Below are 14,334 nucleotides of genomic sequence, written 5' to 3' on the forward strand. Positions count from 1 at the left end.
ACGCTGCGTAACTTATCCGTCCCGCACACCGCACTTCATCTATATTATAATTCATGTATAAATTGTATAATATATTAAATATTACTATAAACTCGAACGACGGCAGCAGATATAATAATAATAATATCATACGCGTACCGTGTACAACACATTATTATTATTATTATATCGACTCAATTATCTGAAATTAAAGTCTGTATCCGTCATCACCGCCCGATCACCTGCGGACTTGTGCTGCGCGAAGACCGCGTTTCACCCCGTCGATCACGTCTTGCAGTCGACCCACCACCGCGGTATAGACACACGACTAGTCGGTGGATTCAGGTTCTAAGAAGGATCTAAGGATCTACGGACCGACAGACGGCCGCGCTTAAACGTCGTCGCGTAGCGCGCGCCGAAATTCGCGACGCGTGACGTCACGCGCAGCGCGTCAATCGATAGTATTCCGTTTCGGCGGCGCGACGCAATTTATTTTTTTCTCCACATTTTTCCCCATTTTTCTCCCCCCGGTTTTTATTATTATTTTTTGCTTTTTTTTTTTTAGGTTTTTCTCCCCTCGTCTATATAATATAACAGCATTATATAGTATGAAATTCGCGAACACACTGCACTATAATACGACACGGCCGTGTCACTATATGGACGCGACACACGCGTGCGACGCGTAATTGGGCGCAACCGCGCGCGCGTCTCCTTAATATAATAATAGTAATAATCGCGCGTGTGTGTGTGTATGTGTGCGTGCGTTTGTGCGTCGCGCGCGTACGGCGCGCCGCCGACATGGACGCGGAGACGTCGTCGTCCGTCGGCCGTCCGTCGCCGCCAAAGTCGCCACCGCGTTGTCATCACTGCCGCCGCCGCCGATTTCGCCACTACCACCGCGCGTCGCAACCCCTTGGCCGACGGAGGCACCACCACCGCCGCACCGTCACCACCACCACCACCACCACCACCACCACCACCACCACAACCACCACCTATCGTGGCACCCTGACGACGACGGCGGTGGCGGCGGCGGCGACGACGACTGCCCTCGAGCGCGCGTCGTATATTATATTATTATTATTATTACTATTATTATTATTATTATTATTATTATTTTATGATTCACCACCGACGCGCGCGACGAGTCGCGTCCAGTCGATACGTGTGTGCCACCGTCGGCGGAACGTTGACGTGGTGGCGAACGATACAATCATCGTCGTCTTCGTCGTCGTTGCACTTGGAACGGGCGCTACAATAATAATTTATAATAATAACAATATTTTAATCTGTTGATTTTTTTTTTATTATTATTATTATTATTATTGTTGTTATTACAGTAATATATTATTTTATATATTTACCATACATATAAAATAATCGAGCCACGTGCCGAATAATTTTGTCGGCCGCGGTGTCACTTACTTCGTGCGTAAGTATAATCGTGAGATACCGATTTTTGAAGAAATCAAATTTCTCTTGAACGCCTCACGATAAATACACCACGAATCGAAGACATGCTCAGTCACAAGATATGCCGTCGTCGTCAACGTTGCAGTCGCCTGTTCCGCCGTCGCAGCCACGCGTCTCGTAACTCTTTCGATTGTCACGTCACTGATGCCGTCGTCGTGTCCAGTAAGTATATACATTTAGTAAATATTCATAACACTCAATACTCGATAGGTATACATATTTAAATATGCATTTGTCGTTTGGTTAAATTCGATTTCACGTCTCGCCACTGAAACGCTGTTAATAAAATAATATACCTATGCGAAAAGTGTTTTATTTTTAAATTTGATTAAATGTGTCGTGTGTTTCGGGAAATTCAAATGATCGGAGCTCTCCACAATTTTTTTTCGAAAAGTGTATGTGCACACGTAACGTATAAACAGTAAACACGTTAAATTAAAGTAAGTGCGTGTGCGCGCGCGCGCGTGTTCGTATGCGAAAACGTGCACTTTCAAAAGTTCGTTAAACACACGCACACGCACTGTCGCGTCACTTTGTCGGCAGACACGTGTGTCTGACTGCAGTGCACAATATATTATATAATAATAATATACACGGGTACACTGGTCGTAAGTATGTATAGTATAAAAGTTTACCTATACGTTTCTCGTGTCTCGTTATTTAGTATTTGTCGTAATTTTAAATATCTATCGTTATTGCGTTTTTTTTGTTATGTCGCGTGTTTATGGACAAGTTACAAAATTGAATATTCACAGTAACTATATAGTTGGCTGTTATAAATTTATAACACGCATTTACAATTTTTCTTTTGACACGTTTTTGTTTCTTCTGCACAATTTTTTTGATTTAATCATGAATAAATACAGTAGTATTATATTGTTAACTTTAATACACTCAGCTTTTCATAGTATTCATGATAAATATATACATATTTTTTAATTAAATTTGTTTAAACTAATACAAGGAACAACAACATTTAAATAAAATGTGTATTTTTAGGAAACCTACAATTTTTACAGTATTTAAATATAGTGCTAGCGCATCGCTCCAGTAGAAATTACTAAAAAATAATAAAAATAGATAGTGTAACTGGCGGGTATTTATTATGATTTGCAAATACTTATTACTATGACTGTATTGGTTAGCCATGGTTATAATTTTTTTAACATTATTGAGAAGATAGTCACATTAGTAGGCCTGATTTTCCGTGATAAATAATTTAATTATTAATTTTGATTACCTACTTATATCAATTTATAGTTATAATATATTTATACTACTTTATATTTTTACTTGTGCTTTCAATAATTCTAAGCAAAATAATAAGTAGATTTTATAGGTACTATAATAACTGTTTCATTAGGATAGTACTCGCAATCAGCAAATCGAACGTATAAGGCACAAGTAAACAATAATAAAACATGTATTTTGCAGTTTATTTATTTATTTTACGAAGTACTGATTATAATTTTAAATTTATTCAAGCGTTTGAGTACAATATTCTTTAAAAAGAAAAAAATGAATTTAATAGTTTTAAAATTAAGTATTTGCTTTTTAAGTTTTTGTTTACTAAATCATCTAAATTATATTTTATATTTTTATTAAGTAGATTAATTGAAATGTGTATTTATAATTAATGGCCATCATATACATTGGTTATTTAATGTTGATTACTTCGGAAATTTCATTAAAACGTAAGTTCAAATGGCCAGCCAATATTGTTTTTAAGTGAAAGATGAAAGCACTGAACTAGTCTAATCTCTTTCGCATGTACTAAATATTGAAATTTTCTGTATAAGTGTAAGTGTATTATACTACAATACGTATATATTAACATAAGATACTAATTTCATAATATTTTCTATACGGAAACTAAATATTTTTAAATTATAGTTATTACAATATTATATATATTATGAGCTAAGTTAAGTTATTTATTTCCTTTACTATACGAAGATTCTCTGTAAAGCATTTACGTTCATAAGTCTAAATACTCCTGACATAATGTGATGTCATACATATAATGCTGTAGGTACGTATATATTTTAATGAGCTGATAGTTATATCAGATGACCACGTTTATTGAGGGGCTTGAAATGTTTTCAAGAGGCTAAGCCCCTCAATCGTGTTCGTAATTTATTACATTAAAAATAATCTCATTTTTGATTTATTAATATATTTATAATTTTTTTTAAATTATAAAGGAGTTTTTTACATTTTATATATTATTTAAATAAAAAATATTAACTACAATATATATTATATATTTTTAAACATATATTAATTTATGGTTTTTTTTATTATAAACTTTAGTCTTACTCATATTATTTATAATTAGTAATTGTGTACATACATAGGTACTCATATGTGAATTTATTTTAAGTTTTAATATTTTAAATTGAATATTTAATTATATATCAGCGTTACGTATTCAAACAATGTCTTTCACAAAAGGTTAATAAATAGAAAGAACCAATGAAATTTATTACGCGTAACAATAAGCCTTTTCTCACCCCGTTGTTTATAGTAGGTACCCGCATACAACAAACATGTATGCTTACATTTAAAGCTTCTTCAACTATAATCGTAGCTATTTTTGTACTAAAAACGTACTTATTTATTTAGTTATCTACAAATATTAAATAACACTTAATAGTATACGTTTTATAGAAACTATAGCCTGCAATAATAAATTTTATATGTATTTTTCAATGTTTAAGAAGTTGGTATTATACATATTACATTATAATATTTATGTGTAAATAATAAAGCCAATTCAATTTTGATTTTTTTTTTTTTAGTACAATTAAAATAATAACAAGTATTATTATTTTATAATCGCTTTTATTATTTATTTAAAGTCGATTGAATTGTTTGGCAAATAATTTTAATTAAATGTCAATATATACTGCTGAGTATTTGAAAGAAATTATTAGAAGTAAGTAATATATAAAAACCGTATACCCTAGTTGTCGTGAGCAATACTACAAAAATGTTAGTGAATATTGGAAATTTGAACGTATAATATTAATAATAATTTTATAATAAGATGCATCTTACATGATAGTACCAATAGCATAGATGTAGTTAATTTAATAATAATATGATTAATTTTTATTTTTGTAAAAATATCATACTTGGATTCTATAATATAAACATTTTACTAATTTTTTGAGTAGAAAAATTATTTTTATAAAATTTATATGTTATATTATTTAGAATTACAAGTTAAACCGTAAACATTCGCGTCCGTTGCTCAAAATTAAACAGCTACCTACATGTACCTACTGTACTTATATTATACACATACGCAACGCAATACGAACTAGTACGCACATAGATAACAAAACATACGCGCTTTAAATGCGGGTTCGATTTCTCATACTGTGGATTAAAAAATAAAATATACTAATATAGACAGGCAGATGTGTATCGTTTTTTTTTAATAATATTATAATAATAGAACAAGTTGTACATTCAAATATTTTTTATAAATAATTTTAGGAATGATAGGGGGGAGGCGGCGAATTGGAAAGTGTTTATAGACGGAAAAACTTTAAATACACCACTGATTATGCTTTTATATAATAATTAATAAGTCTACCTAAAAGTTAACATTATATCAATAATGAAATTACAAATATAGTATTAGTTAACCATTATCGGTATAGTTTATATTATTTGAAGTAAATTTATTTTTTAAGTACCGACATTTTATAATATAAAGAATAATAAAATACGATTTTTGTCATAATAGATTAATTGTAATTGTAAGTTTAAACTTTAAAAATTGTGTAATTTTGAACTTTTATTGTTAAATATATAATTAATAGCAATTTAATAAAAATCAATATTCTAGAACATTCTTGTGTTGTCAGTAAAAATTGTTTAAATGCGTTACATCATACATGAATACCTCGAAAAATAAATTCTACATTTCTACTATAGGCATTTTACCTTTGTAAATACATTTTAATACCATGTGTTTATTGCAAAATATATTCCCTTGGGAAAAAGTCACTTTCGACCTCCTGATAATTTATTATTATACAGTTAAAACCTATAAGGTTTAATTTTAATAAAAGTTGATATATAATAGACCTAAGTATAAAATATATTCTGAATACGTTCCTAGAAATGGGGTGACGTTGGATAGTTTAAGTATTTTTACAAAACAAAATGTATTTATATAAAAAAAAGCATGTCAATAATGGAAAATATACGACTGACTCTAGTTGACTAAATGTATGCATTTTTTATGTATGTGTAGGTATGGGTCAGACTCGATATTTGGTTCTTGTAAAAATATTTATCGCCATCAATTATTATTATTTCATCGCTTCTACTTAGAAAATCTTTGTTCATTTAAAAGATATAGTATTAAAAAATATTGTTACTACAAAAACGTTTAATACACTTATGCATTTAAAAAATGTAGATAATATTTGAATAATAAAAAATAGACTTTGTATAACATAAATAACAAGTTCATCGCAAGTGTTCCGTTATATTTTATAGTTTTATACATTATAACTATGTATATTTAAAACGATGAATAATCATGAATTAAGAAAAATACAAAGCTCAATTTACTGAAAAATTTTTAAGGTTTTTTTTTAAATTTAAGGTTCTAACATTAAAATTAATGATTTTTATACATTTCTTTCGTAGACTATGTATTGAATAATATATAAATGTCTGTAATTACATCTTACAATTTAATTATATAATAAAAATTATTTATATGGTATTATGTTTAGATTAAAAACGAAACAGTTTAACGTTGATTGCTTTTTTTGGTTTATGTTTGTAATACCTAAATAATCGAGAAATAGTAGTTCTTCAAGTACTTGCTTAGGCTTGGTAAAAACATTGGTCGAACCCGGTATATTTTTCCTATAATAGTTTTGACATTATAAACTTAAATTGTACGAAAAAACATGATATGATTATATTATCATTTTTAAATAAATAAAAAACACTATGTTTCCTGTAAACATGGAAGTATTTACAGGTGTTGCTTATCTATAATTTAAAGAATTTTAATAAGCAATTTGAAACCATTGATTAATGATTTGATCAATGTTTATGTGTTTGTACCACTATCAAACGCTCAAAATGATTTTGCCAATTATCGCCGAGTTAAGATTATTTCATAATCTCTTATCAGTTAAATTAGTCGTTGAGAAGAGAAGTATTATAAAAATATTATATGCATTTTATTATTTAATGTGAACATTTAGTTGATAAAATTAATTAGGAAAAGTTAATCTTATAATATATCTTGGTATTTTTATTGGTTTTTTTTAAGGTCATTATCTAATGTTTTATAAGTCATTAACTTCTGAGACCTAATCATAATATATAAATTATTAAATTTTGAATTATGTATATTTATGACGTGGTATGTTATTTTATTCATCATCTATACCATCTATTATTATACGATTTGCAAAAAAAACTTTATTTAAAATAAAGTTATTTGTTGTTTTTATTGAAATTACAAACTTTTCTAAATTGTAATACTAAATACATCAGCTTTCAAAATACCAATTAACAAGGTATTACAAAGAAAAATAATTAGAAAAACAGATAAATCCTAACCGAATCAATGGTTTTTAAACAATAAATCATAATTTATTATACATTTAAATACAAATGGGTTTAGCGATTGCAGTTGTATGATAATACTGCTATGAAAGTTGCATAACAAGGCATTTGCTTGCAGGTGTATCGATTCAAATTATTCTTGTATTTTTTAATTTAGAGAAAAATATGGGTATATTAAATCATAAAACTCAAGCTCCGAAATGTTTACATCGTCAAGTTCGACCAAGTGCGGATTAAATGGATGTCAGACATGGCATAGTCCCAGGGCCCATCTCTTTATACGTTAGATTATGCATATAATATTTTAAAAATAAAATATAAAACAAATATATTCATTTCACGAAAAATTACTAAAATATAAATTCAAAATAATACCTAATACTAAGTTAGTATTTTATATTACTTTGGTTAAATAAACATGTCTTTAAATAACATTACGTGATTTAACATTACTTTTACATACTTATAAAATGTTAATAGATAATTACGAAAAAAATTATTTAAGCTTTACAAAAGCAAACAATATTAAAATGGTGAAATAAAAAAAAAAAAGCTACGGTATTGTGATAAAAATTTAAAAAGAGACAACATATCTTATATTATTATGAACTAATATTTTAAATTATAAGATTTAAATTGATTTACATTTCTACTTATAAAGATGATATTTACCCTTCACCTTAAAATTAAATTGTTAAATTGCAAATGTTTTTTTGAATTTAAGTTCAGTATAATTTGACGAAAGTGATATATCTAAAACAATAAAAAAGTTTTTGAAAATGTATTGCAATAAAAATTTTAAAAATTGTATTTCCAATATGATTGTATTTAACAATCTCAGTTGCCAATTGTTCAATCAAAAGAGTATTTTCTAAGTTGGCACAAATAAAAAATAAATATAGGATAAGCTATAGACATAACAGAATGTAACATCCACATTAATGATATTCTATTGAGAAAATGATATTTTTCAATTGATTGAATCTTTTTTATTGAATAGTCAGAGTTAAAAGGCTACACAGGTACTATAGTTACGAACGAATTGTTCAGGACAATATTATAACGTAACAATTGTGGGAACGGGTTTCGTTACCAAAATACTGATTGTGGAAATCAAGTTAATAAAGCCTATGTGCGTTAGGGACACAAATATTTTTTTTCACTACTTTTTCAGGACTTAAGACGAGCTAAAAAAAATAAAATAGGTAGGGGGGATTAAAAATATTTGTGTTTTGAAAAAAACCAATCGTTATTCTAAAAATATTTTTATAAATATATTGTCAGTATAGATTTTTCTTGAAACAGCTTGTATAAATGTTGATGTATTAATTTCACCATTTGAATATTACAGCACAACTATTGATGCTTCCTTTTACTTTCCTCGTTTTTTGCCTTTAAATTTCGTGAGCAGTATAATTCACAAATTTCCAGACGTTTGTGATCGTTATTATCAAAAGTTATGAATAGAAATTTGTCCGTCATTAGTATGTTATACTAGTGTAGTAGTGACCGAATTTCTCCCATAGTTTTTATTACTTTATCTGCAACTAGAAAACATCGAGTTAAAAGGGTAGTAGGTTTTTGGGTTCCGGACCCAATTGATCATTAATTAGGAACTGAGGACCACATTTTTCAATCCTTTTGATTCTATTAATATGTTTAACTACCAAATATTGGAGGTTTAATTTGATTGTTTACCTGAGATTAATAGAGGCAAATGGGATACACTGGGAAACATAAGCAGTACTTAACCCAATTGGATGCAAGAAATTAATTCATTATTTCCCCAAAGCCTCTAATAAATTCAAAAGATATTGTTAAAATTCTAAATGATTAAGGCTGATCTTCAATCAATGTCACGGAGACAAAGATCCCACTTATTTCTTCTATAATTGCAGTTTCCTGAATAAAAAATATAACTTGTAAGTTTAGAAGTATTTTGAAATTCTGTGTACATAATAGTTACATTTATTGATTTAATTATTTTTTTATTATCTATATTAAATATTATATCATATATGTCAATTTACGTATCCTTAAAAATTGAATTGAATTATTGTTTTATTATCTGTGTATGAATAATGTTATTTAACCATTACCCGATTACCTAAATGTACATGGATAATATTAACTATTGGTTTGCTGAAGTTCAAAATATTTTATTATCCAAAAACCGTGGTTAAATATAAGATGTGCCAAGTGTTGGTCGTTAATTTATAGATATACTTCTGATTTTGTTTACTTCCTGTAGTATAATAATAATGAACTATTTTTAATTAGATAAATTAACTTTACCGCTATTTAATAATAATTAATTTGTTTTTGTTTTTTAGTTTACCTTCGATATTAACAAAGAAACACTGATATGCAGACAATCGGTAAAGCAGATAATAAAATGGATTTTCCTTTAAATTGGACTGATATATTATTAAAATCAATATCAGGTAAGACGAACTATACTATAGATGTAAAAATAGGAACTAAACGCATTGCTACCAACCAAGATCTAAAAGACATTACAAAAAAAAGACGTAAACAATCAAATCCTACAAGGATTTCTTCTAATGAAGAAAATACAAAAAATGGAAGCGACAAAAAAATATTATTTTCTACCAAAAATAAAAGCGAACTGAACAAAAGCGAAGAAGCAACAGATTTAAAACTAACTTGTCCCCAATATCCTTCGGTTTCTTTACCTCTGAATCTAACGATATCTGAAAACCAAAAACTTTCACCAAATGAGGTACAAAAAACACACTTTTCTAATGACTTATCTACGGAAATTTCTAATAACCCGAGTTCATTTCATCGAACATTACCGAAAGAAATTGAATATAATGATAAGAAAGACAATTATTCGGCTGAATCTTCAACTTGTATGATGCCATTTTCTAAAAATCAACCATGCACATCAGGGACAAATATTGGATCAACTTCTGTTCAAATATTCAATCCAGAAGCTTTTTGTGATCAATGTAACAAAGAATTTTGTAACAAATATTTTTTGAAAACGCACAAGGCTAATAAACACGGCGTTTTCAGTGACAGTCATTCAAATAGTTCCAGTTTAGATCAGTCGGATAGAATTAAAATAACATTACCTACTACTAACGATTTCTCTTCAAACATTAATGACAATTATATTGGTGCTTCAACATCTTCATTGTTTAAAAGTCCTGTATTGTTTTCTCAATCATCGGCAAATCAAAGCACATTTGTATCAAAACATATTTTTAACAATCAAACACGAGCGTTTTGTAGTATATGCCAAAAAGAATTCTGTAACAAATATTTTGTTCGGAGACATAAAGCTAAAATTCACGGTATAATAGACGATGGAGACTTTAAGTTAACTGATGATGTCCCATTGAATTTCAAAACAAATTTACAAATCAAAAATGAATATTTAGATTTTGGAGGGTCGGATTTGTATGATAGTGATATTAAAACAGTATCGCCATCTTTTCATGCCAACGAATCAATAACTGAAATTTCAAAAACACATGAAAAAGTATTCTTAAAAGACACCCAAACATCAGTACATACTGAAAAAGAATTTATGATGAAATATACAACGGTTGAAACCCCACATAATGATATCAAAATTGAGAATACAGATGATGATCGAAATGTGAATTACATCAATAAATTAAATAATGAATTGTGTAATATCATCGATCTTCATAATATTGAACCTATAAGTAATTCAAGTCATATCACAAACATAAATACACAATATGAAAAAGAAGTATTTAAAAATGATTGTTCAAAAGCAAACACTAAAGGTATAAATCAGCAATCTACCGAATTGAAGGCTAACACTAATACCCCCATTAATTTAATAATTACAAATAATAATGTTAACGACAATATTATTGGGAATAAAATGTACCTTCCAGCTACCATTGCAACCGCTGAAAATGAAAAAAAAATGAATACAAATATTGAAACAGATGAATCTAAAACTGACTTGATGAGCAAAAACAAGTTACTTACATTACATAATTTATTTTTTAAATTTAACGGAAATACGTTAGAAAATATGTCAACATGTTATGTATGTAACAAGCAAGTTAACGGATCATTAAAAGCTCACATTTTCAATAAACACGAAAACATCGTTCATGAACTAATGAATGAATCTTTAGAGTCTAATGAAAATTTACGTATCGAATATTCATGTCATGAATGCCAGCAAATATTTAATTCTGATGCATTGTTGAAAGAACATATCGAACAATGTGAGTATAACATCAAAGGTATGGGTAGAGCATCGGCTAGTAGTAAAAATTCTGCAGAAAACGAGGAATATATTAATCATCATACCAAAGAACTGGGTGAAAGAAAACAGACTACCATGTTAAGTAGTTTTTGCAAAATATGTAATAAAGAATTATGCAATAAGTATTTCATGAAAACTCACATGCAACGGATGCACGGTATATCAATTCAAAATGGTAATCATATTGGGGGAGTAGTGTGTGATATATGTAACAAAGAACTTTGTAGTAAATATTTTCTACGAGTACACAAACAAAACTCACATGGCATAGTTGAAAATGGATCTTGCCAAAAATATTGGACGGATTCGATGACTGAGAATGGACAACTGTCCGACGAACCTGAAAATGGTCATAGATATTATAAGCACTATACTGAAGTTTGCAATATATGTTTTAGACGATTCAGAAGTTCGAAATGGTTAAGTGCTCATTTATTGAACGACCACGGGCCTGAGGGAAAAATCCAATGGAAGCATATCCAGAATCATTTGGAAGAAGAAAAGCAAAACTTGCAACCTAACTGCGAGTTGAACGCGAGCTTAATAGCAATTGGAAGTCCTAAACAAAATCCAGTCGATGAGCAATTAATGTGCGATGAGATGAAACAATATCGTTGTTCATATTGTCCGTTCACCACATCAATTTTGTCATTTCTTTTTGTACATGAGAAATTTCATCTCACCGAAAATAAAACCACAAAGGACATGTCGTTAACATGTCCTACATGTAGTGTGGCGTTTCAAAACAAGACACAGTTGGAAAATCATTTTACACATTGTCATTTCAACTCAGATGCAAGGAATTCACCCGTTCCGTACGCTATTTTACATTCACCGGACAACACGCACGTCACACTCAACGCTAATGAAGATTTGTCGGCAGACAAGTCATTGGACAATAACGGAAATGACGTATTCACCGACAAACTTGGAACATCGATCAAGCCACGTCAGACCGAAAACGCATCGCCGTCTACGGAAAAAAACCACCATGTTCCCGAATCAAACCACGAGCCGTTTATTATGCAGTCGTTTTTTCTCGAAAACTGTTCAGTATCTCCGTCGGTCAAGAAGGAAATGAGTGGTCGCAGTGATTCATTTCATTCGTCTCTAGTCTACTTACCAGTCAAGGAAAAGTTAACGTCAACTGTTAATGTATTTTTCAAGTTAACCCCAACATAAATATCTGCATTTTTAAGTTTATACGTAAGTGACTTTAGCATTCTATCGCTCATGGCGTACGATTGAGCTAACTATAAATTAAACATATTAAATAATTATAGTTTGTATGATTTAACATAATATTATAATATACATCCACAGAATTAAAATAAGACTGAACTACATATTTTATGGGTGCTGGAATGAAATTTGGTGATATTGATAATACTAAAGTTCCTAATTTAGCCTTGAATAAAATATTATGTCATAATAATATATATTGGTAGTTTTGTTTAAATTCCAATTCGTAAATTCGAGCTACTCCGGGAATCCATATGCACCAAATTCAAAGTTTAAAGCATAATTAAAATATATTATGTAACAATATGATGATCAAAGTTCTAAAAAAAAAAAAATAATAATATCTACATTTAGATTTTTTAACTCTTCGAAGTGTAAAATAACATACACTATTATATTATAATATAGAGTGATTCAATATTAATACAAATATTTGTATTTATTTCTATAATATGGTACGTTTGTAGATATATGAAATTAATTATTTTCTTTTTGGAAACTTTTACACATAGGTAAAGTTCATAATTTCACCATAGAATTAAAATTATTTATCATCTGTTTATAGTGTTTAATATTTTTTGAACAGCCGTCAGTCACAATTAACAATAGATTATATCACTTAATTTATTTTTATTTTTTGATCGTTATAAACTAATTATTTTTATAATTGTGTATTCCATTTTAATTGATTTTGTTTTTAAAATATTATCAACGAAAAGTAATTTTCTTATTCTATAGAAAACTAATAAGCCAACGAGTTCTTAAATATTAATAACTAAAATTTAAAACTTCATACTTACCAAAATCTTAAGCCTTTTTTATTAAAACAATGCATATTGTCTAAAAATGATTTATAAACTCAATTTTTTAACTTTTCTGCATTATGTAATATTGTCATGGTTTTTGTCATTATGAGAAGTTGTAAAATATTGTGATTTTTTAACAAAAATATAAAAAAATATTTTTGCTGTTAAAGTTTCTGAAAAAAAAATAAAAATATATATTCAAATTTATAGAAATATCTCATGTCACGTATGATAAGAATCACTCTTTAACTTATGTATAGTTTATAGCGTATTTATATTATAATATATTATATAGGTTTCATAAATACAACCTAATTGTTTTAACTTATTTATTATAGTTCAGTTCAGTTACCTATATTTTAAAAGCACCCATTCAAACGTAATAATGGTAATGGGTTTTTAAATCAGATAATCAAAAATTGTTTTTAAGCACTGCCTTGACAACTAGGTCATTGGCTTGATAATCAAAATTATACATTAAACTAGTTCAATTTTATAATCAAAAAAATAATAATTTTGTTATTATGTTTTACAGTTAATATTAATTAAAGTTATCGTTATACAAGCGTAATTGTTTATTTTTTGTTTTATGAACAATACTATTATTATCGCTAATATAATACATATGTATTATATATGTATATATATTATGTGAGTATAACTAACACGCAAAAAATTGAGAAATCAAATTATGGATTCATCACGATCTATGAAATTAGATAATACGAAATTAGTAATTTGAGTGTCCCCATCATTTTAATTACTTGGGCTCGGATTTATATGCTCTAAATATCTTTAAAATAAGCATTTATGTCTTTATTTTGTTAAAATGCTTTTAAGAACCAGAAGTAAACGCACGTAAAAAAAATAATAAGTTAATAATATATAAATCGAATCTTATACTGTTAATGATATTTTTTTTATTTCAATTTCGTTAAA

At 28.5% G+C, this 14,334-nt stretch overlaps 1 protein-coding gene across 1 annotated transcript; it reads left to right on the top strand.

Moving 5' to 3' along the window:
• The first annotated feature begins 1,432 nt into the window (after positions 1-1,432).
• LOC113557009 lies at positions 1,433-12,843 on the top strand. The gene is made up of 2 exons (XM_026962274.1): positions 1,433-1,617; positions 9,399-12,843. The coding sequence occupies exon 2, from the start codon at positions 9,431-9,433 to the stop codon at positions 12,527-12,529; it is 3,099 nt and encodes a 1,032-aa protein (XP_026818075.1). The 5' UTR covers positions 1,433-1,617; positions 9,399-9,430; the 3' UTR covers positions 12,530-12,843.
• The last annotated feature ends 1,491 nt before the right edge of the window (positions 12,844-14,334 follow it).

Source organism: Rhopalosiphum maidis, chromosome 3 (assembly GCF_003676215.2).
Source record: "Rhopalosiphum maidis isolate BTI-1 chromosome 3, ASM367621v3, whole genome shotgun sequence".
In the NCBI taxonomy this organism is placed as follows: Eukaryota; Metazoa; Arthropoda; class Insecta; order Hemiptera; family Aphididae; genus Rhopalosiphum; species Rhopalosiphum maidis.

Coding starts and splice junctions, on each gene's coding strand:
- LOC113557009 (XM_026962274.1), top strand. CDS start 9,431: ATGCAGACAATCGGTAAAGCAGATAATAAAATGGATTTTCCTTTAAAT.